Raw genomic sequence first — 21,727 nt, 5'->3', positions numbered from 1 at the left:
GTTGGTACAGCCACTCTGGAAAACAGTGTGGAGGTCCCTTAAAAAGTTAAAACTTGAGCTACCCTATGACCCAGCCATTGCACTACTGGGTGTTTACCCCAAAGATACAGACGTAGTGAAGAGAAGGGCCATATGCACCCCAATGTTCATAGCAGCATTGTCCACAATAGCTAAATTGTGGAAGGAGCTGAGATGCCCTTCAACAGATGACTGGATTAAGAAGTTGTGGTCCATATATACAATGGAATATTACTCAGCTATCAGAAAGAACGAATTCTGAACATTTGCTGCAACATGGATGGCACTGGAGGAGATAATGCTAAGTGAAATAAGTCAAGCAGAGAAAGACAACTATCATATAATTTCTCTCATCTATGGAACATAAGAACTAGGATGATCGGTAGGGGAAGAAAGGCATAAAGAAAGGGGGGGTAATCAGAAGGGGGAATGAAGCATGAGAGACTATGGACTATGAGAAACAAACTGAGGTCCTCAGAGGGGAGGAGGGGTGGGGGAATGGGATAGACCGGTGGTGGGTAGTAAGGAGGGCACATATTGCATGGTGCACTGGGTGTTATACACAACTAATGAATCATCGAGCTTTACATCGCAAACCAGGGATGTACTGTATGGTGACTAACATAATATAATAAAAAATCATTAATTAAAAAAAAAGAAAAATTAGAAAAGGAAATGCTAGAAAATTAGAAAATTTAGAAAACGAAAAATTCGTTCTTTTCAAAGCCAGATCATTTTTTAAATCATATTTTTTTAAAGCCTTGTTGGCCAATGACATCTTTTTTTAAAAAAAGCTTTGAACCTCAGTAAAGTTATTGTCAACTTCTCTCTCGGGGAAAGTTTTTTCTAATAACTTTTTTTATAAGAATATGTATCTTAATGTTCATTATAGCTTTCCCCTCACTTAATATCTGATTACCACTACTACTGGAGCACTCGCTTCCTATCCTTAAAATAAGAGCTCCTAGCTAGGTGACACTTAAATGACTCAATTGCCTTTAGTAGTGTCCTAACAGCTAAGTAGTTAAAGCAATTGCTAGTCCCTATCCCTTTTGACAACTACTTTCTAGTTCAAGTGCTCAGGTGTAGGACTACTCACTGGGACCCTCCTTTGACTGTACAACACATAGGGTTGTGAGATATGGCGGTCATCTTGAGAAGGTGCTGAGTTACAGGAAGTTTGTTTGGGTCTCTTAAAATGTGGTTATAGGCCATGGAGAGCCATCCAAGGGTTATGGTCGGGGAATAACAAGATGAGAAGGAAGGAAAAAAAACCAACCTATTTTGGCCAGTTTACTTTGGCAGTGTGTGGTATAAGGTGGAGAGGGAAGATCTTTAAGCCTATTTGGGCTGCCAAATCAGGAATAAAAAGCAGTGAGTTTAAGTTCTGCCTACCATCATAAAAAACAAGAGCAAATTCAAAAAAATCCAGAGGATGTTCAAACAGAACTATGCATAAAAATAACAAGCCAGCAGTTTAACATCTCTGTGCAGCAGAGTGGGGACAGGAAGGTCTAATTCACAGAGATGTGAGGACCAAAAAATACATGACCAGGGCTTCTTTCCTCTTTCCTCATCGGTTGTTAAGAGATTATATTATATATGCTACATGTATATATAATGTATGTCTTATATGTGTAATACATGGTAAATGTATGTTATATATGTATTATATAATACATGAATACAGTAATATTAATGTAAAGCAGTATATCAATATATAATGTATATTATATGTAATATAACATATAAGTAATATATATCATATATATATTTGTGCTGATAAATTTCCATGGAAGAAAAGGAGAGTAACTGAGAAATAATAGTAGTAAAAGGTGAACATTTGTATTAGAATCTCACTTTAAGGAGCACCTGGGTGGCTCAGTCGGTTAAGCATCTGACTTTAGCTCAGGTCATGATCCCAGGGTCCTGGAATTGAGCCCCACATCCGGCTCCCTGCTCTGTGGGGAGCCTGCTGCTTCCCCTGCTTGTGCTCTCTCTCTCTCTGTCAAATAAATAAATAAAATCTTTTTTAAAAATCTCAGTTTAAGAAAATCGGTAAAGAAAACAGAAACGGAGACTGGCAAGAAACATGTTGGCCTTTTCACTAATGGTCAGCTGAGGACTTTGAGAATTCTCCTAACTTTGATTGTGTGTGTGTGTGTGTGTGTGTGTGTGTGTGTGTGTTAGCACCATGTGCTGAGGAACATAGGAGCTAATAATACATTTCATATTGTTTTAGTAATAGAAAAAGGATGTCTGTAATTGTCCGAACTCCTACAGGAAATATCCGGCTCTACTGCAAAGGGGCTGTAAGTATAGGGATTCATTATTCATATTAACTCCTTCCCTCTGTTTCAACAACTTGTAGGAAGCCTTTTGCAACTTCACAGTATTTTAAAATGTGTTACTTTGTGTCTGCTGTTGCTATTGGTTGTTGATAGCATTATCCAAATCTGAAACAGAGTAGTCTGAAGCAAAGCTTCCCTAACAGTCAAGCCCTTTGAAATTTATGATGGTTTCACACCAGAGTGTTTATTAAGTTTTAATGTCAGTGAAAAATTTGTTGTCAGTCAGTGCTCTGCTGAGAACTAATGATCAGATCGTTGAGGCTAAGGGTTTATAGCAGGAATTTTGATCCCAGTTTCCATCCAAAGTGCTTAGTTTTGATGAATCTCAGAAAATGGCTTTACCTCTGTAAAATCTTTTTTTTTAAGCACTTAATGTATTTGTTCACAGCCATAGGCACTTAAAAGAAAAACAGCTTTATTCAGGTAAAAGTGACATAAAATAAACTGCACATATTTAAAGTGTACATTTTGATAAGTTTTGACAGAAATCTGCTTTTTGTCACTATAGATTCATTTGCATTTACTAAATTTTATATAAAGTCAGATGGGATATATAGCTCTTTGGCTTCATTTACTCATAATTATTTTAAAATTCATTCATGTTTTAGCTCATAAAAATAGTTTATTTCTTCATATTGCTGAGTGGTATTCTATTGTATGGATATATCCATAACCTGTTAATGGACTTTTTGTTTGCAGTTTTGTCTACCACAAACAATGCTCCTATAAACATTTGCATACAAGTCCTTGTATGGGCATATATTTTCATTTCTTTTTGGTAAATATCTAGCAGTAAAATGGCTAGATCAATGGTAGGTGTATTTTAACTTTTTAAGAAACCACCGAACTGTGGTCACATTCCTACCAGCAATCGTCACCAACACTTGGCATGGTTAGTCTCTTTAATTTTAGCCATTCTTATAGGTGTGTATCTCATTGCGATTTTAATTTACATGTCCATGCATCACTAATGATAGTGAGCATCTTTTCATGTGCTTATTTGCCATCTGTGTTGGGGGTTCCCAAGACTACCCATATGTTTTTAGTGGGTCTCTAAAAGGAGTCATGATTATATGCATGACGAAGATGTATTATAGTAATGTAGCAAGGATACACGACAAGATTATAAGGGAAAAAGACACAGGCAGAGCCTGGAGGAATCCATGTGCAGCCTTCCCATGGGCGTCACACAGGGAAAGTTTATATCAGCTCAGAGAATTGAATACCAGCCAAGTCCCTTAGAGGCCAGCCAAGAGCCAACCTTGTAAGTAGGTCTTTCTAAGGATAGCTTTCTCTGACCTGTTATAGTAACTCTTTTCTGAGCAGCATCCACTTATTTTCTTTGGTGAAATGTCTGTTTAAATATTTGGCCCTGTTTTTATAACTGTTTGTGTTTCTTTGTGTTGAGTTTTGAGAGTTCTTTGTTAACTTTTGGATAAAAGTCCCTTATGAGATACATGATCTGTGAATATCTGTGGCCTATCTTTTCATTCTCTTAACAGTGTCTCTGAAGAACAGAAATTTCTAATTTTGTTGAAGTCCAGTTTAACAGTTTGTTCCTTTATGGATCATGCTTTTAGTGTCCTAGCTAACAAATCTTCGCCTAATTCAAGATCACAAAGATTTCCTCCTGTTTTCTCTTCCTTTTATAGTTTTAGGTTTTACATTTACTTCTGGGATCCATCTTGAGGGATTTTTGGATACGGTGTGAGACATTAATAGAAGTTCACTTTTTACATTAAATGAATATCTAATTTTCCAGCACCTGTTTATTTGTTCTTCACTGAATTGCCTTTGCACTTTTGTCAAAAATGAACTGTTCATATGTAATGTGGTCTATTTCTGGACTTTTTGTTTTCTCTCATTGTTCTGTTATCTTTATACCAATACCACAGTGTCTTGATTATATCACTTTATAATAAGTCTTAAAATCAGATATCATTGGGGCGCCTGGGTGGCACAGCGGTTAAGCTTCTGCCTTCGGCTCAGGGCGTGATCCCGGCGTTGTGGGATCGAGCCCCACATCAGGCTCCTCCGCTGTGAGCCTGCTTCTTCCTCTCCCACTCCCCTGCTTGTGTTCCCTCTCTCGCTGGCTGTCTCTGTCTCTGTCGAATAAATAAATAAAATCTTTAAAAAAAAATCAGATATCATTAATTCTCCAATTTTGTTCTTTTTCAAAGTTGTTTTGAATGTTCTGGAAACTTTGCATTTCCATATGAGTTTTACATTTTTTTTGTAGATGCTTTTTTATCATATTAAGGACATTTCTTCCCATTCCTAGTTTGCTGAGATTTTAAAAAATCAGTAATGGATGTTAAATTTTGTCAAATAGTTTTCTTGCCTTGATTGAGATACTAATATGATTTTTTGGTAGCCTGTTAATATGGTAAATTACATTGAATTGGTTTTTTAATGTTAAACATATTCCTGAGATAAGCCCCATTTAGTTATGATATATTATACTTTTAATGTATAGTTGGATTCACTTTCCTAAAGTTTTATTTAGAATTTTTGCATCTACTTTCAAAAGGGATAGTGATTTTTAATTTTCTTTTCTTGTAATGTCTTTGATTTTTAATGCTGACCCTGTAAAATTATCAGGGAGTACTCTTTCCTTTTCAGTTTTCCGGAAAAGTGTGTGTAGAATTGATATTGTTTGTTCTTTAAATGTTTGCTAGAATTTACCAGAAAGTCATCTTGACCTGAGGGTAGGCTAGCTAGACAGTTATTGGTTTTATTTATTTATTTTTTCAGTTATTGGTTTTATTGCTCTTCCTGAAGAAACTGTTTTCAGATTTGATTTTTCTTGAATGTTTCTGTTTTCTGTTCATTATTTCTACTCTTTATTATTCCCATTCTTTTGCCCACTTGTGGTTTGATTTGCACTTCTTTTTCTAGCTTCTTAAGGCAGAACTTCATTTGAGACCTTTCTTTTTTAAAAAATGTTTAGTGCTATAAATATCCTCCAAATCATTGCTTTAGCAGCATGTCACAAATATCAATGTTCTGCATTTTCATCTTCATTCAGTTCAAAATATTCTAATCTAAGTTTTCTTTTGATTTCCTCTTTGACTCATGGGTTATTTTGAAGTGGGTTGTTTAAAAATATTTAGGAATTTTGCAGAAATATTCCTTTAATTGATTTATAACATAATTCCATATTATTAGAGAACATAATTTATATGACTTGAATCCTTTTAATTTTATTGAGAGTTGTTTTATGGCTCACATTGTGACTTATCTAATGTTAAATGTTTTGCATGCACCTAAAAAACCCAAGTATTCTGCTGTTTTCTGGCAAAGTAGTTTATAACTATCAGTTAAGTCAAATTGATTGATAGTGTTCTTCGAATCTTCTATATCCCTCATGATTTTTTGTCTACTTGTTCTTTCAATTATTGAGAGGGGGCTATTGAAATCCCTGACTGTCACTGTGGATTTGTGATTTTCATCTTGAAGTTCTGTTGGTTTTTACTTCATTGCATTTCCTTCTATTAGTTTTAGCTTTATTTTGAAACTACGTTATTGGATGCATAAACATTCAGAATTGCTAATTACTCTTGATGAATCAACCCTTCTGTCATTCCAAAATGATTTTCCTTATCCCTGGCCATTTTCTTTACTCTGCAGTCTCTATTGTCTGGTTATAATATTGCCATTCCAGGCTACTTTTGATTAGTTTTGGGTAGGGTATATCTTTTTCTTCCTTTTTAACCCATTTGTGTCTTTATATGTGAAGTGTGATTCTTCTAGGAGCATGTAGTTGGTTCGTGTGTTTTGTATCCATCCTGGAAATCTCTGCCTTTTAACTGGATGTTTAGACCATTTACACATGTGCTTATTGATACAGCTAGGTTGAAATACATCGTCCTGCAATTTATTTTTTATTTATCCCAGTTCTTTTTTCCTTTATTTCAAGAATTACTTGAGTATTTTTTAATTCCAATTTCTTTCCTTTTTAAAAAAATTTTCATGGTTGTTTAAGGTCTTATAGTAGGCATCTTCAATTTATTACTTTCTGTTTTCCAGTGATAATATGCTATCTCATGGGTAGTAAAAGAATTACAATTCTGAACTTCTGTCTCTCTCCTCCCAATCTTTGTGCTTTTGTCAGACATTTTAATTTTACAATGTTACAAATTTCACACAACATTGTTTAGTTTGTTCAAGCAATTATCCCCTTTAAATAAAATATATAACAAGAAAAATACTGTATAAATATCCATATCCATATATATTTGTACACACACACACACACACACAGACTCATGTCATTACAATTTTCAGTGCTCTTCAGACTCATATTTCCATTCGCTATAATCTCCTTCTGTCAGATGGATTCCCTTTACCATATCTTATAGGATGGATCTGTTGGCGATAAGTTTTTTCAGACTGTTTGTGTCTGAAAAGAATTTTATTTCCTCTCACCTTCATTTTGAAATAAATTTTTGCTGAATATAGGATTCTAGGCTGACAATTAAAAAAAAAATTTTTTTTCAGCTTGTGCTTCACTGGCTTATCACTTGCATGGTCTCAGTGAGAAATCTGTTATCTTTGTTCCTCTGTATGTAATGTATCCTTTTTTGGAATTGTGCCTTCCCGGGGGCTGCTGGAGTTCCTTCACATCTATTAGATAGAACATTAAAATTATAATGTGTAATGCAACATTTAGAGTTTGGATTGTCAGGCTTAGGTAAGATGTTGGTCACAAGAACTTTTTTTTTTTTTAATAGGATACAGTGATTTATGAGAGACTTTCAGAAAATTCTCGCTTTAAGAAGGAGACATTAAGCCATCTGGAATATTTTGCCAAAGAAGGTAAGTGAAAATTGTTCGGAATCTTGTTTCTTTTTGAAATGCTATTCTTAAATTTTGAAATTATAACCTGAGTGCATGTCACCGATGCTTGGCCTATAGGTGGGCATAGGGAGCTCATACCCATTGTGACTTTGTAAGGCCTCTGTTTGCTTAAAATTAAATGTTTCCTCAAACACACCCTGTTAAGATATTATTTTTCCTTTCTTCCCCTCTCCACCAGCAAACATTGAAAAGTATGTTTTTACTGTGCAGTTCTTCCTTTATTCCAAAAGCAGTGTCTTCAAAGACATCCATTATCTGTTTCTATTTGTTGTACTAGGAACTTGGCCCATAATAGAAAAAAAGAGAGGCTTTTCCAGTATGTGTTGTATATTTTGAAGTGAATTACTTTGTGCCTATAACTCAGAAACCTGACATAGTTGATGTTTTCTTGCCATTCTCTTCTTATCCTTCTGATTTTGACTTGCCATCCATCTCAAGAAATATAATTCCATGAGTGAGTTTTGAATAAGAACAGCACTCACTGAAAGCTTTATAGAAATTTTGAAAAAATCAAGGTGTAATATCATGTAAAAGTAAAGCTAATAATACCCGGAAGCAGTATCCCACTTCGTCCTTCTAGTTTATAAGCTGCTGCTTCCTACAGATATGTGCGTCTTGCCTGGAAGTGGGATATTTTGCAAGGTTGCTCTTTGGGCCTTTTGCTGCCATCTTAAAATATATGTGAGCTGCAGGCAGGTTACCTGTAGGCAGGTAGCAGCATATAGAAACTGTATTGTAATGGAGCTCAAAACAGAATAACAACTTCTATAGCTTATCTGTGGAGAGTTAATTTCTAGGGGATCCTCAACTATTTGAATGATTAGAGTTCAATATAATATCTAAAACTTTTTCTTTGCAAAGTAGGACTTACATTAATTTTCTGTTATTTTAATGATTATTTGGCTTACTTTGAAACTGAAAAACTAAAGCCTCAATCATTCTTTCCTTTCTTCAATAGATGGTTATTGAGTATTTATTGAGTGCCATGCACTGTTCTAAGCTTCCACGACAGAAGTGAACAAAACATAGACAGCTCATACCCTGAAGGAATTAGCCAATAACAGATAATGTCAGGGGGTGATAAGTGCTATGGAGAAAAATTAAATAGGATAAGGGGAACAAGCATGATTGGGTGCTATCTTTATAGGGTGAGTTAGGCAGAGATTGAAAGAAGAGAAGGAGAACACCAGGGGAAAGTATTTCAGGTCAAGAGCAGAACAAGTTCAAGTGGATCAGCAGGGTCAGGACCGTAAGCAATGAAGAGGGGGTGGAAATAAGACCAGCAAAGTGGCCAGGGACAGGTCAGGTAAGGCTGTGTGAAGGACTTCACATTCCCATGATCTCTACAATACTTTTTGATTTTGTTTTCAAATTCTGTACTCCTCCCTGATTGCTGGTGGCTTGATCAGATTACATTCCATTCTTTCTTACAGGGCTGAGAACTCTCTGTGTTGCCTATGCAGATTTAACTGAGAAAGACTATCAGCAGTGGTTGAGGGAGTATAAAAAAGCGAGTACAGTTATCCAAGACAGAATGCAGAGTTTGGAAGAATGTTATAATCATATTGAAAAGGTAACATACCCGATATGTACTCTACATGCCAAGTTATATATGTGAAAACATATACTTATTGATGTTGACATAGTACAGGGAGAGGACTAACTGATTTATGTAACCTTCCTCTTCCTTATGTTCCTGGCAGGTTCACGGAAGAAATCTGGGCAATTGAAAACTGACCTCTGGGGGTGCCTGGGTAGCTCACTAGGTTAAGCTTCTTTTTTTTTCCTTTTTTTTAAAGGGAGATTTACTATTTTATTTTTCATTCATTTTTAAATAATTTTTTATTATGTTATGTTAGTCACCATACAGTATATCCTTAGTTTTTGATGTAGTGTTCCATGATTCCTTATTTGTGTAGAACACTCAGTGCTCCATGCAATATGCGCCCTCCTTAATACCCATCGCCAGCCTATCCCAGTCCCCCACCCCCGTCCCCTCTGAAGCTCTCAGTTTGTTTCTCAGAGTCCATAGTCTCTCATGGTTCATTCCCCCTTCTGTTTACCCCCCCTTTCTTCTTCCCTTCCTTCTCCTACCGATCTTCCTATTTCTTCTGTTCCATAAATGAGTGAAACCATATGATAATTTTCTTTCTCTACTTGACTTATTTCACTTAGCATAATCTCCTCCAGTCCCGTCCATGTTTCTGCAAATGTTGGGTAATCATTCTTTCTGATGGCTGAGTAATATTTCATTGTATATATGGACCACATCTTCTTAATCCATTTGTCTGTTGAAGGGCATCTCGGTTCCTTCCACAATTTAGCTGTTGTGGACAATGCTGCTATGAACATTAGGTGCATATGGCCCTTCTCTTCACTATGTCTGTATCTTTTGGGTAAATACCCAGTAGTGCAATTGCTGGATCATAGGGTAAGCTTCTAACTCTTGGTTTTGGCTCAGGTCATGATCTCAGGACCATAAGGTCGAGCCCCACATCAGGCTCCATGCTCAGCGCTGAGCTGACTGTGCCCTCTCCCTCTGCTCCCCACTCCCCTGTCACGCTCTCTCTCTCTCTCTGAAATAAAATCTTAAAAATAAATGAATAAATAAAGGAAATTGGCCTCTGAAACTTGAAAGATCATACAGTCCTTTTTCAATCAAACTGATATATTTTATATTTTGGTTTTAAGTTTTAATCTGGAAGTCATAGGTGGAAAGGAAGTCAAAGAGTAAGGAAGTTTGCCTTTGCCAAGTCATGGGAGGTGGGTGGCAAGGTCAGGGAGTGGCATGGCCTTAAGCTGACTGGTTCATTCATTGGCTGAATGCTAGTCTCCAGCATGTATACAGTGCCTGGCACACAGTCGGTGTTCAACAAATATTAGTTGAATAGATGAATGAAATATTGAGGTTGAATATTTATTTATTTATGTATTTATTTATTTATTTTATAATTTTTATTTTGTTAAATTAGTCACCATACTGAGGTTGAATATTTAAACTCCTCTGTTTTCCAAGGGAGGTAGATAACTATGTATAATTGGCAGGGCTTGATGTTGATTGCTTGGTATTCTTTTCCTTAAACTTCAAAGGGCACTAATAAATGTTTTTCCTATCTGGTCTTGGTGGTTTTTGACCTAGGTGAGTGCCACATTACATTTAAAGTTGTCTGTATAGTCAGAGTGAGTAATGAGCAGCATACAGTGCTTGGAAGGTCTGAATGGCAATCTAATCAGTTTTAGACACTTTAACAAAGTACTGTTGTACTATTTAACAAAACACTGAATTTTCTCTCCATGCCTGTGAGGTTAAAATTACAGGCATCAGGGGCGCCTGGGTGGCACAGCAGTTAGGCGTCTGCCTTCGGCTCAGGGCGTGATCCCGGCGTTATGGGATCGAGCCCCACATCAGGCTCCTCTGCTATGAGCCTGCTTCTTCCTCTCCCACTCCCCCTGCTTGTGTTCCCTCTCTCACTGGCTGTCTCTATCTCTGTCAAATAAATAAATAAAATCTTTTAAAAAAATTACAGGCATCAAAATACTCAATGTCTGTTTAGTGTGACTGGATATCTCTTTAGCCTGAGTCACCTATGCAAATGACAGGCTCTGTGACACTAACATCACATTGAAAATTGTCAAATATATTCATTTGTGTCTTACTACCATCCCTTCCCTTTCCCCCACAGAATGTTTTCCAGTTCACCCAGGAGCAATGAGCTCCTGGGTATTTGAATCATGTGGGCCGAATTTGTGTGGGGCTGGGGACTAGACCTTGCTATTCATTACATCTCTGTCAGGGGAGACCTGTCTTGGGAACTAGGTACCCCACTGAAGGGTACTTCATGAAAAATGGACACATTAGGGAGGCAAATGATAAATGAGAGGACTGTTAAGTGTACATAGGTTTTGATCAGAGGGAATTTGATTTTTTTTTAAAGTTTCATCTTTAAAGCTGTAATAGCATAAAAGAATTTTGATTCTTCACTTTTTTCTTTTCTTTTTTTCTTAAGTCTATGTCATCAATTCTAGTTTTCTGGGCTTGGAACAACTGTATGCCACCTAGAAAAACTTGTCCTTCCAGTTGCCCTTTGATTGTCATTTTTCTTACTTTGTATTAGCCACCAGAACATCTAATCTTCTGCCTTGTGACTTGTGTTAATTTCCACAGTTCTAGCTGATGTTGTATTAATCACAGTTATATGGCTGTTCTCTGCAGACTTTTAGGTAAGTGTTGGAATCTGACACCAAAGATCTGTCAGGGTCAACTAGTTCTGTGAAATTGATTCTTAAATATAATTCCATGTACGTTGTTATGATGCTACTTGTTTTCAGTTATAGGGAGGTATTTTCTGACCTTCTTCCTAGCTCTTGAGGCCAGTAGCACGTCTTCACCTCTTGAATATTTTTCCTTTGGACACTCATAAGATTTAAATTTCTTTCCTGTTGGCTAAGAGTAAGAAAGACAATGTCTACATTTGTATCAATAGTCATTAAGTACATCACAACTTAGAGCATAATTGCTAAAGTAATTAACTTTCATGTTGCCAGGGTCAATCTATTGGTAAAATACAAATTTGACATATTGGCTAATTGAATTAGACTTTGAAGCATTCCTTCTTTTTTTTTTCTTAATACAACAGCTGTATTGAGATATAATTCACATACCATACAATTCCCCCATTTAAAGTATATAATCTACAGTTTTTAGTATATTCACAGAGCTGTGAGACTGTCACCACAGTGAACACAGAATATTTTCAACATAACTCTCCCAAGCCCCATATCCATTAGTATTCACTCTTTGTTACCCTCCTTTTCTCTCCCCCAGCCCTCTGCAGCCACTAATTTACTTTTAGTCTCTACAGATCCACCTCCTCTGGATATTTCATATAAATAGAATAATAAAATATGTGGTCTTTAGTGACTTGCTTCTTTCACTTAGCTTAACATTTTCAGGATTCATCCATATTGTAACATGTACCAGTATTTCATTACTTTTCAATGTCAAATAGTATTCCATTGTATAGATATCTGACTGTTTATCCATTCTTCTGTTGAAGGCCATTTGGGTTGTTTTCACTTGGCTCTTGCGAATAATGCTTCCATAAGCATTCATACAAGTTTTCACATGGACACATTCTTTAGTTTATCTTATGAATATACCTGGGAGTGAAATTGTTAGGTCAAATGGCAACTCTGTGTAACCATTTGAGAAGCTCTCAGACTAATTTTCCAAAGTGGCTGCACATTTTACATTCCTACCACCAGTGTGTGAGGGTTCCAATTTTTTCACATCCTTGCCAACACTTGTTACCATCTGTAACTTATTATAACCACCCTCGTGGGTATGAAGCAATATCTCATTGTGATTTCAATTTGTGTTTCTTTAATGATTAATGATATTGAGCATCTTTTCATGTTTTTTTTTTATTATTTGTATATCTTCTTTTGGAGAAGTGTCTATTCAAATCCTTTGGCCATTTATTAATTAATATATATATATTTTTTAGAGTTTTAGAGTAGTTTTAGGTTTTCAGAAAAAAAAGGAGCCAAAAAAGAATAGATAGTTCACATATACTTTCTCTCTTCCCCTTGCACAATTTCTGCTATGATTAACATCTTGCATTAATGTGGTATATTTGTTATAACTGATGAGCCAATGTTGATACATTATTATTAACTAAACTCCATGGCTTCCAATAAGGTTCACTCTTGTGTAGTTCTATGGGTCTTGACAAATGCGTGTCCTATCCACTACTGCAGTATCATAGAGAATATTTTCACTGCCCTAAAAATCCCCTGTGCTCACCTATTCATTCTTCCTTCTTTCCTCCTGAACCCCTGGCAACCACTGATCTTTTTTTTACTGTCTCTATAGTTTTACCTTTTCTAGTATGTCATGTCAGTATTTTCTTGGCTAATTTGGTCTTTTGCCTTTCAATAAAAACTTTAGAAATCAGTTTGTTGATATCCACAAAATAACTTTCCATGATTGGTAAGACTAATGTCTTAGCAATACTGGGTCTTGAGTCTTCCTATCCATGAACATGATATATCTCCCCATTCATTTTGGTCTTCTCTGATTTCTTTCATCAGAGTTTTGTAGTTTTCTGCATATGTATCTTGTAAATATTTTGTTAAATTTATACTTATATATCCCTTTTTGATTTTAAAGTAAATGGTATTATTTTTTTAAATTCAGGTTCCAATAGTTCATTGACTTTTGTGTATTAACCACATATCCTATAACATTGCTACAATCACTTGTTAGTTCCATTTGTCAATTCCTTAAAATTTTATATGTAAACAGTCATGATGTGTGCAAACAAAGACATTTTTCTTCCTTTCGAATCCTTTTACCTTTTATTTCCTTATTTTATTGTACTAACCAGAACTTCCAGTATGATGTTGAATAGGAGTGGGAAGAGGGACTTCCTTACCTTGTTCCCTGTCTTAAGGAGGGAAATTCTCTAGTTTCTCACCATTAAGTATGTTAGCTATTGGTTTTTAGTAGATGTTCTTTATCAAGTTGGAGAAGTCTCCCCCTGTTCTACATTTGCTGAGGGTTTTTAAAAAACTTTGAAACTTTGTAAGTGTTAGATTCTCACAAATTTTGGTAAGTTGCATTATTATTTTATTTTATTTTTATTAAAAAAATTTTATTATATTATGTTAGTCACCATACAGTACATCCCCGGTTTCCGATGTAAAGTTCGGTGATTCATTAGTTGCGTATAACACCCAGTGCACCATGCAGTACGTGCCCTCCTTACTACCCATCACCGGTCTATCCCATTCCCCCGCCCCCCTCCCCTCTGAGGACCTCAGTTTGTTTCTCATAGGCCATAGTCTCTCATGCTTCATTCCCCCTTCTGATTACCCCCCCCCTTTCTTTATCCCTTTCTTCCCCTACCGATCTTCCTAGTTCTTATGTTCCATAGATGAGAGAAATCATATGATAATTGCTTTCTTGACTTATTTCATTCATATTATCTCCTCCAGTGCCAGCCCATGTTGACAAATGTTCAGAATTCGTTCTTTCTGATAGCGAGCTAACTCCACAGCTGGGATGGACCACAATCCCTTAACCAGTATCTGTTGAAGGGCATCTCAGCTCCTTCCACGATTTAGCTATTGTGACAATGCTGCTATGAACACATGGAAGTGATATGGCCCCTTCTCTTCACTACGCCTTGTATCTTTTGTAAAATACCCAGTAGTGAAGTGCATATCTACGGGCTCAATTTTAACTTTTATGGACTTCCAGCCACTGTTTTCCAGAGTGGTGTACTAACTTGCTATTCCCACCAACAACTGTAGGAGGGATCCCTTTCTCCACATCCTCTTCAGCAATTGTTGTTTCCTGCCTTGTCATTTTTTGCCATTCTAACTGGCGTAAGGTGGTATCTTAGTGTGGTTTTGATTTGAATTTCCCTGATGGCTAATGATTTTGAACATTTTTTCATGTGTCTGTTAGCCATTTGTATGTCTTCATTGGAAAAGTGTCTGTTCATATCTTCTGCCCATTTTTTGATTTGTTTATTTGTTTCTCGTGTATTGAGTTTGAGAAGTTCTTTGTAGATCTTGGATACCAGTCCTTTATCTGTAGTGTCATTTGCAAATATATTCTCCCATTCCGTGGGCTTCCTCTTAGTTTTTTTGACTGTTTCCTTGGCTGTGCAGAAGCTTTTTATCTTGATGAAGTCCCACAAGTTCATTTTTTCTTTTGTTTCTCTTGCCTTTGGAGATGTGTCATGAAAAAGGTTGCTTTGGCCGATGTCGTATAGGTTGCAGCCTATGTTCTCCTCTAGGATTTTGATGGATTCCTGTCTCTCATCAAGGTCTTTCATCCATTTGGAGTTTATTTTTGTGTATGGTGTGAGAGAGTGTTCAAGTTTCATTCTTTTGCATGTAGCTGTCTAATTTTCCCAGCACCATTTATTGAAGAGACTGTCTTTTTTCCACCGGATGTTTTTTCCTGCTTTATCAAAGATTAGTTGCCCAAATTTATTATAGTTCAAATTTTAAAATTTCTCTTGAGTCATTTTTCGTTTTTTTTTTTTTTTTTAGAAGTCTTTTTGCTTAATCTCCAGATATTTTGGGCTTTTCAGCTATCTCTCTATTACTGATTTCTAGTTTAATTCCACTGTGGTCTGATAGCATACTTCTACAATTTCTATTTTTCAAAAAACTTGCTAAGGTGTATGCTTTATGGCCTAGAACATGGTCTATCTTGATGAGTGTTTCATTGAGCTTGAGAAGAAAGTGTATTCTGCTGTTAAACGAATATTCTCTCAATGTCAGTTAGATGCAATGCATTGGTGACTCTGTTCTGTTCAATTATATTCTTACTGATTTTCTGTCTGTTGGATCTGTTGATTATTGACAGAGAAGTATTGGAGTCTCCCCCTACAATAGTACATTCATCTAGTTCTCTTTGCTGTTCCATGAGTTCTTTTCCAATATATTTTGATGCTCTGTTGTTAGGTGCACTGAGGATTATGATGTCTTCTTAGAGAACTGACTCCTTTATTATTATGCAATGCCTTTTTTTATTCCTAATAATTTTCCTTATTCTGAGGTCAGTTTTGTCTGAAATTAATATAGCTACTCCAGTATATTAATGTTAGTATGTGTATCTTTCTGCATCCCCTTATTTTTTAATTTTTATTTATTTTAAATTCAATTAGCCAACTCCATCCCTTTATTTTAATCTATCTGTGTCTTCATCTTTAATGTGTGTTTCTTATAGACAATATAGAGTTGTCTTCTTTTAAAAATTCACTTATACAGTGTCTGTCTTTTAATTGGCATATTTAGACTACACGTTTTTACAGTCATAACTAGTTTAATATCCTTCATATTTGTAACTGTTTTCTATTTGTTACCCTTTCTTATGCTTTTTCTTTGTCTCCTTTTTTTTTTTTCCTGCCTTGTCTGGTTTTAACTGATCTACTTTCTCTCCCTTCTCAGCATTTTAATTATACCTCTTTTAAAAATGTTTTTAGTGGTTGTCTTAGAGTTTGCAATTTACATTTACAACTAAATTGTCCACTTTCACATAACACTATACCATGTCATGGGTAGGACAGGTATCTTATAATAGTATTTCCAGTTCTTCCCTCTGACATCTTATATTGCTGTCATACATTGCATTTGTCCATAAACCATAATCACCTAATACATTGTTGCTATTATATTTTGAAAAAGCCATATCTGTTAAGTCCATAAGAAAAATAAAAGATATAATTTAATCTTTATTTATTCCTTCTTTAATGTTATTCCTTTCTTTACGTATATCTGAGTTTTTGACCTACATTATTTTACTTCTCTCTGAAGAACTTTTAATATTTCTTTTATGGCAGGTGTGTGAGCAACAAACTTTCTCAATTTTTGTTTGTCTGAGAAAGCATTTATTTCTCCTTTACACTTGAAGAATAATTTCACTGGACACAAAATTCTAGCTTGGTGTTTTTTCCTTTTAACACTTTAAGTATTTCACTCCACTCTGTTCTTGCTTTCATAGTTTTGAAAGAGAAGTCCAATGTAGTTATGATCCTCGTTCTTGTTTAGGTAAGGTTTTTTAAATTAAAAAAAAATTTTTTATCCTCTCTGGCTTCTTTCAAGATTTTCTTTTGAAAACAGTTTGCACAGGAAATGCCTCGGTGTAGAGTTTTGCAGTTAATCATGTTTTCTGAGGTCTGGGTCTAAGGTTTGATGTCTGTGATTAATATTGGAAAATTCTCACCAATAATTATTTCAAGGATTTTCTGTTCCTTTCTCTCTTCTACTTCTGGTATTCCTATGACATGTATGTTATACCTTTTATAACTGCCGCACAGTTCTTGGTATTTTATTTTATTTTCTTTTTTTCATTCTTTTATCTCTTTGTTTTTCAGTTTGGGAAGTTTTTATTGACATATCTTCATGTTCACTAGTTATTTTCTTGTGGTGTTCAGACAACTGATAAGCCCATCAAAGGCATTCCTTACGTATGTTACAGTGTTTTTTATTGCTAACATTTCCTTTTGGTTCTTTCTTAGAGTTTCTATCTCTCTGCTTACATTAACCATCTGTAAAAAGTAAACATGTCATTTACTTTTACCACTAGAGTCTTTAGTATATTATCATAGTTATTTTAAATTTCTAGTCTGGTAATCCCCAAATTTCTGTCATATCTGAGTCTGATTCTGATGCTTGCTCTGTCTATTCAGACTGATTTTTGTCTTGAGCTGCCCTACAAATTTTTGTTGAAAGCCACACATGATGTATTGGATAAAAGTAATGAGGCAAATAGGCCTTTTGGGTGAGGTTTCATGTTTCTCTGACTAGAAGTTAGGCTGTGTTTATTATTCACTGTAGCTGTGGCATTAGAGGCTAAAATTGCATCTAGTGTCCTTGTTTTCATCTCCTGTTGTCTTCAGATTTCCCTAGAGACTCCTTCTTAAACAGGGTCTGAGCCTTACACTTCTTTCATCAGCAATCCCTCATATTCATGCAAGAGACAGACTGATGTGGTAAAGTGAGGGAGAGGAGAACTGTGTTATAGCCCTTGATTAGATCTCAATCTTCTGTGAGTCTGAGTTCTGTATTTGTCTTCCCCCATGTCAAAAATTAGAAGGGGCTGGAAATGAATATTTCTCCTCCCTTAGACTGACAGTCTCTGATAAGCCCAAGCTGATCAGCCTCTGATAAGATAATTTCCTTTGAATACAGGCCTTTGTGAGGAGAGCAGAATAATCTGGGAGTATTTAAAAATGTTTACTTTCTCCCTTCCCTTGCCATAATCAGGAAGGGATCCCTTTTGTTCCTAGTTAGCTGTGTGTTTTTATCATGAAAATGTTTAAAGCATTCCTTTAAAAATCCATATTTCATACCTAGAAACATAAATCATTACTGAAAATGGTGTTTTTTAGTTTTGGGAATTTTAGCATTAAAATACAAAGTTTTAATACAGAAATATCATGAAAGTATTATAGTAGAAATGGCCCAAAAATAGAATAATGAAAATAAAGAATGTCTCATAGGGTTGATATACTTGAATATTTAGCACTTAAAAATTCAGCTGGTCATTGAGAAGACTAAAAATTTTATGCTTAAAATTTAATTTATAGTTTATATATGATAGTATCTCAAATAAATTATTTCAATACTAATTATCAGCACAGAATCAGCTTTTTATCTTAATTTCATTTTAACAACTAATAGCACTGTAAAAAACCCTTGAATGTTTAGGTTGTTCTGGCTTCTGGGAAACACCTTATGCTTTATATAAACCTCTTTATCTACCATAGAGCTCCTGCTTGAATCTCTACAGTGATAGGGAAAAAACTCACTGTAGGAACAAAAACTATAAACTATCTGGTGCTAAAAAATTTATGGAGAAAATCTGAAATTTTTTGTGAAGACTTACATAAGTGGATAGGTGTATACAATATATAGAAAACCCCAGTATAATAAATGTGGCAGTTCTCCTCAAAGTCATTTATAAATTCAATGTAATACAGGGAATAATAAAGGAAATGTATACAATTCCCAACAAGATTTTTATAGAACTTAAGCAGTTTGTTCTAAAATTCATACAGAAGTAGGAGGAGGCTGAGAATTATCATGATACTTTTTGAAGAATAATAAAGGAAGAGGACTTACCTCTCTAGATCTAATTGCCTAATTATAATCTGCTAGATATTCTTGTTTTTTAAAAGATTTTATTTATTTATTTGAGAGAGAGAGAGAGAGAGAAAACAAGCAGGGGGGAGGGGCAAAGGGAGAGGAAGAGGGAGAAGCATACTCCCCACTGAGCAGGGAGCCTGACGCAGGGCTGGATCCCAGGACCTTGAAATCAAGACCTGGGCAGAAAGCAAACACTTAATCAACTGAACCACCCAAGTGCCCCCATGAGCCTATACTTTTTCAACTATCATGCTACACTGCCTCATGCTGTAGCAAAATAGGGACAAATAGACCAGTAGAAGAGACTAGGAAAAAAGTGTGTGTGTGTGTATGTGTGTGTGTGTGTGTGTGTGTGTGTGTGTGTGACATGTATGGAACTTCTCATAATAAATAGACTGCTTATCATTTGTCAAAATTTTCCCTCTTTATTCCATATTAAAGTGTTTTTTATCTTTTCTTAATTAATAATAATATTTTTTATTATATTCTGTCACCATACAGTACATCCCCAGTTTTTGATGTAAAGTTCCATGATTCATTACTTGAGTATAACACCCAGTGCATCATGCAATACGTGCCCTCCTTAATACCCATCACCGGCCTATCCCATTCCCCCACCCCCCTCCCCTCTGAAGCCCTCAGTTTGTTTCCTAGAGTCCATAGTCTCTCATGGTTCATTCCCCCTTCTGTTTACCCCCCCTTTCTTCTTCCCTTTCTTCTCCTACCCATCTTCCTACTTCTTATGTTCCATAAATGAGTGAAACCATATGATAATTGTCTTTCTCTGCTTGACTTATTTCGCTTATCATTTTCTCCTCCAGTCCCGTCCATGTTGCAGCGAATGTTGAGAAATCGTTCTTTTTGATGGCTGAGTGTTTTTTATCTTAACCAGTAATAAAAAATATCTCTTTCAAAAACACTTCTAGAAATTTCTGCTTCTTGGAGCCACAGCCATTGAAGATCGCCTTCAAGCACGTGTTCCAGAAACGATAACAACTTTACTGAAAGCAAACATAAGAATATGGGTCTTGACAGGAGATAAACAAGAAACTGCAATTAACATAGGTAATGGATATAAAATTTTAGAAAATCTGGTTGGACACGTATTCTAAATATATCCTAATATCAAGAATGAATGAACTTCCTTCAAGTAATTGTTTTATATGCTTTTGGGTAAATGGAGTGCAATGGAACCTTGCCATCACATGGTAGAAAATTTGAACAAACTAAGCAAAGCAAAGAGTCTGTCTCCTTCACATTGTTGAGATATAGACTGCAGAATGTTTACATGAGTAATAGGTAGTTTCTTTTTCCTTTCCTTTGAATTTGAAGTTATGGCATGTTTTCCCTGTAATGTATATACTTATCTTTGTATTATGTATGTTTATTCATTAACATTTTGATTATTAGTGAGAATATTCAATTGTGTTTTTTTCTTTTTTAATTTAAATTCAATTAGCCAACCTGTAGTACATCACCAGTTTCAGGTGTAGTGTTCAATAATTTATCAGTTGCATATAACACCCAGTGCTCATCACATCACCCAATTACCCCATCTCCCCACCCTCTTCCCCTTCAGCAACCCTCGGTTTGTTTCCCACAGTTAATAGTCTCTCATGGGGGGGAAAACTGAATGGGAAGTCATCAGAGAGGAAGAAAAACAATTTTTTTTTCTCTCAAGTTCCAATGTCACTTTTATTTTTTTGCGTTTTTCCCCCCTTTACTGCATGATTGTATCTTAGGGTTGAGATGTGCAGAATAGAAGTCGCAAAATCAATTGTTAGCTGCAAATATTCAAATTTTGATGGTGAGAAGGAATTGAAATTATTATGTTTTTCATAATCATGGTAGCCAGCTCCAGTTAGATTAACATGTATGATAAAATGAGACTGTATGTGCCAGCTGCCACCTTTAAATGTTGTCCCCACTCATTTGTTTATTCTACATTCATTCATTTAATGAATATTGAACACTTGCTAGGTACTAGGAAAATCTAAGAACTGGGAATGAAAACCTAAGTAATAGTCTCTTTCCTCATGAAACTTATATCCAAGTAGAAAAGATAAAATTAATAAGCAAGTCACTGTGTTTTGTAATATTGCAATCAGTGCTAAGAATAAAAACATAGCAAGGCATAGCAAGAGGTAGACAAGGTAATCAAATAGAACACCTGTAAAGAAGGTGACTTTTGAAGCGAGCCCCAAATGGAAAGTGGGAGCAAGCACTGGGAAGACCTCTGGGACAAGTGTTCTAGGCAAAGAGTATAGTGAGCACATTGGCCCTGGTGTAGGGATATGCATATTTGAGGAACAAATGAAAGGCCAGAGTGGTTGGGGTACAGGAAGCAAAGCATAGAAAATAGGAAATTAGAGCTTGTTAGGCCACAATAAGAAATGTATATGGTTTTAAGCAGGAGAGTAATATGATCTAATTTATGTTTTAAAAATATCTGTTGGCTCTTGTATGGAGACTGGGCTGAATGGAATTCAGGAGATCAGGGAGGAAGCCTTCATAAAAGTCTAGAAAAGAGACAATGGAGACTTGTACTAGGATGTGATGGGGAGTGTGAGAGAGGGACTAACATTGGGGTTCATTTGGTAGGTTGATCTGTCAGCCCTCGCTGATGAGGGTGTGGTGAGTACAGATGAGTCTTTCAGAGTTTTGCTGTGAAGAGGAGCTGAGAAATAGGGTGTAACTGGAAGAGAACACAGAGTCAGTGAAGGGTTGGCTATTTTTGAAGGGTCTACTTAACCGCTCTAAACATCAATTTTCTTGTCTGCAAAATGGGGATAGTAATAGTTTTAACTTCATAGCATTTTTGTGAGGCC

The 21,727-nt window shown here is 35.7% G+C and overlaps 1 protein-coding gene across 1 annotated transcript in view; it reads left to right on the top strand.

Annotated features, from left to right (window-relative positions):
- Positions 1-21,727, top strand: part of LOC103664397 (phospholipid-transporting ATPase IB-like) — a 184,665-nt gene that overhangs the window by 77,727 nt on the left and 85,211 nt on the right. Inside the window, exons 18-21 of the mRNA XM_008692279.2 lie at positions 2,261-2,330; positions 7,103-7,187; positions 8,663-8,802; positions 19,826-19,964. Coding sequence (XP_008690501.2) covers positions 2,261-2,330; positions 7,103-7,187; positions 8,663-8,802; positions 19,826-19,964 — 434 coding nt within the window. The remainder of the gene's footprint in view (positions 1-2,260; positions 2,331-7,102; positions 7,188-8,662; positions 8,803-19,825; positions 19,965-21,727) is intronic.

The sequence above is a fragment of the Ursus maritimus genome, unplaced genomic scaffold (genome assembly GCF_017311325.1).
Source record: "Ursus maritimus isolate PB19 unplaced genomic scaffold, ASM1731132v1 scaffold_10, whole genome shotgun sequence".
NCBI classification, from domain to species: domain Eukaryota; kingdom Metazoa; phylum Chordata; class Mammalia; order Carnivora; family Ursidae; genus Ursus; species Ursus maritimus.
The sequence above is the reverse complement of the archived record's forward strand: the minus strand, read 5'-3'. Positions and strand labels throughout refer to the sequence as shown.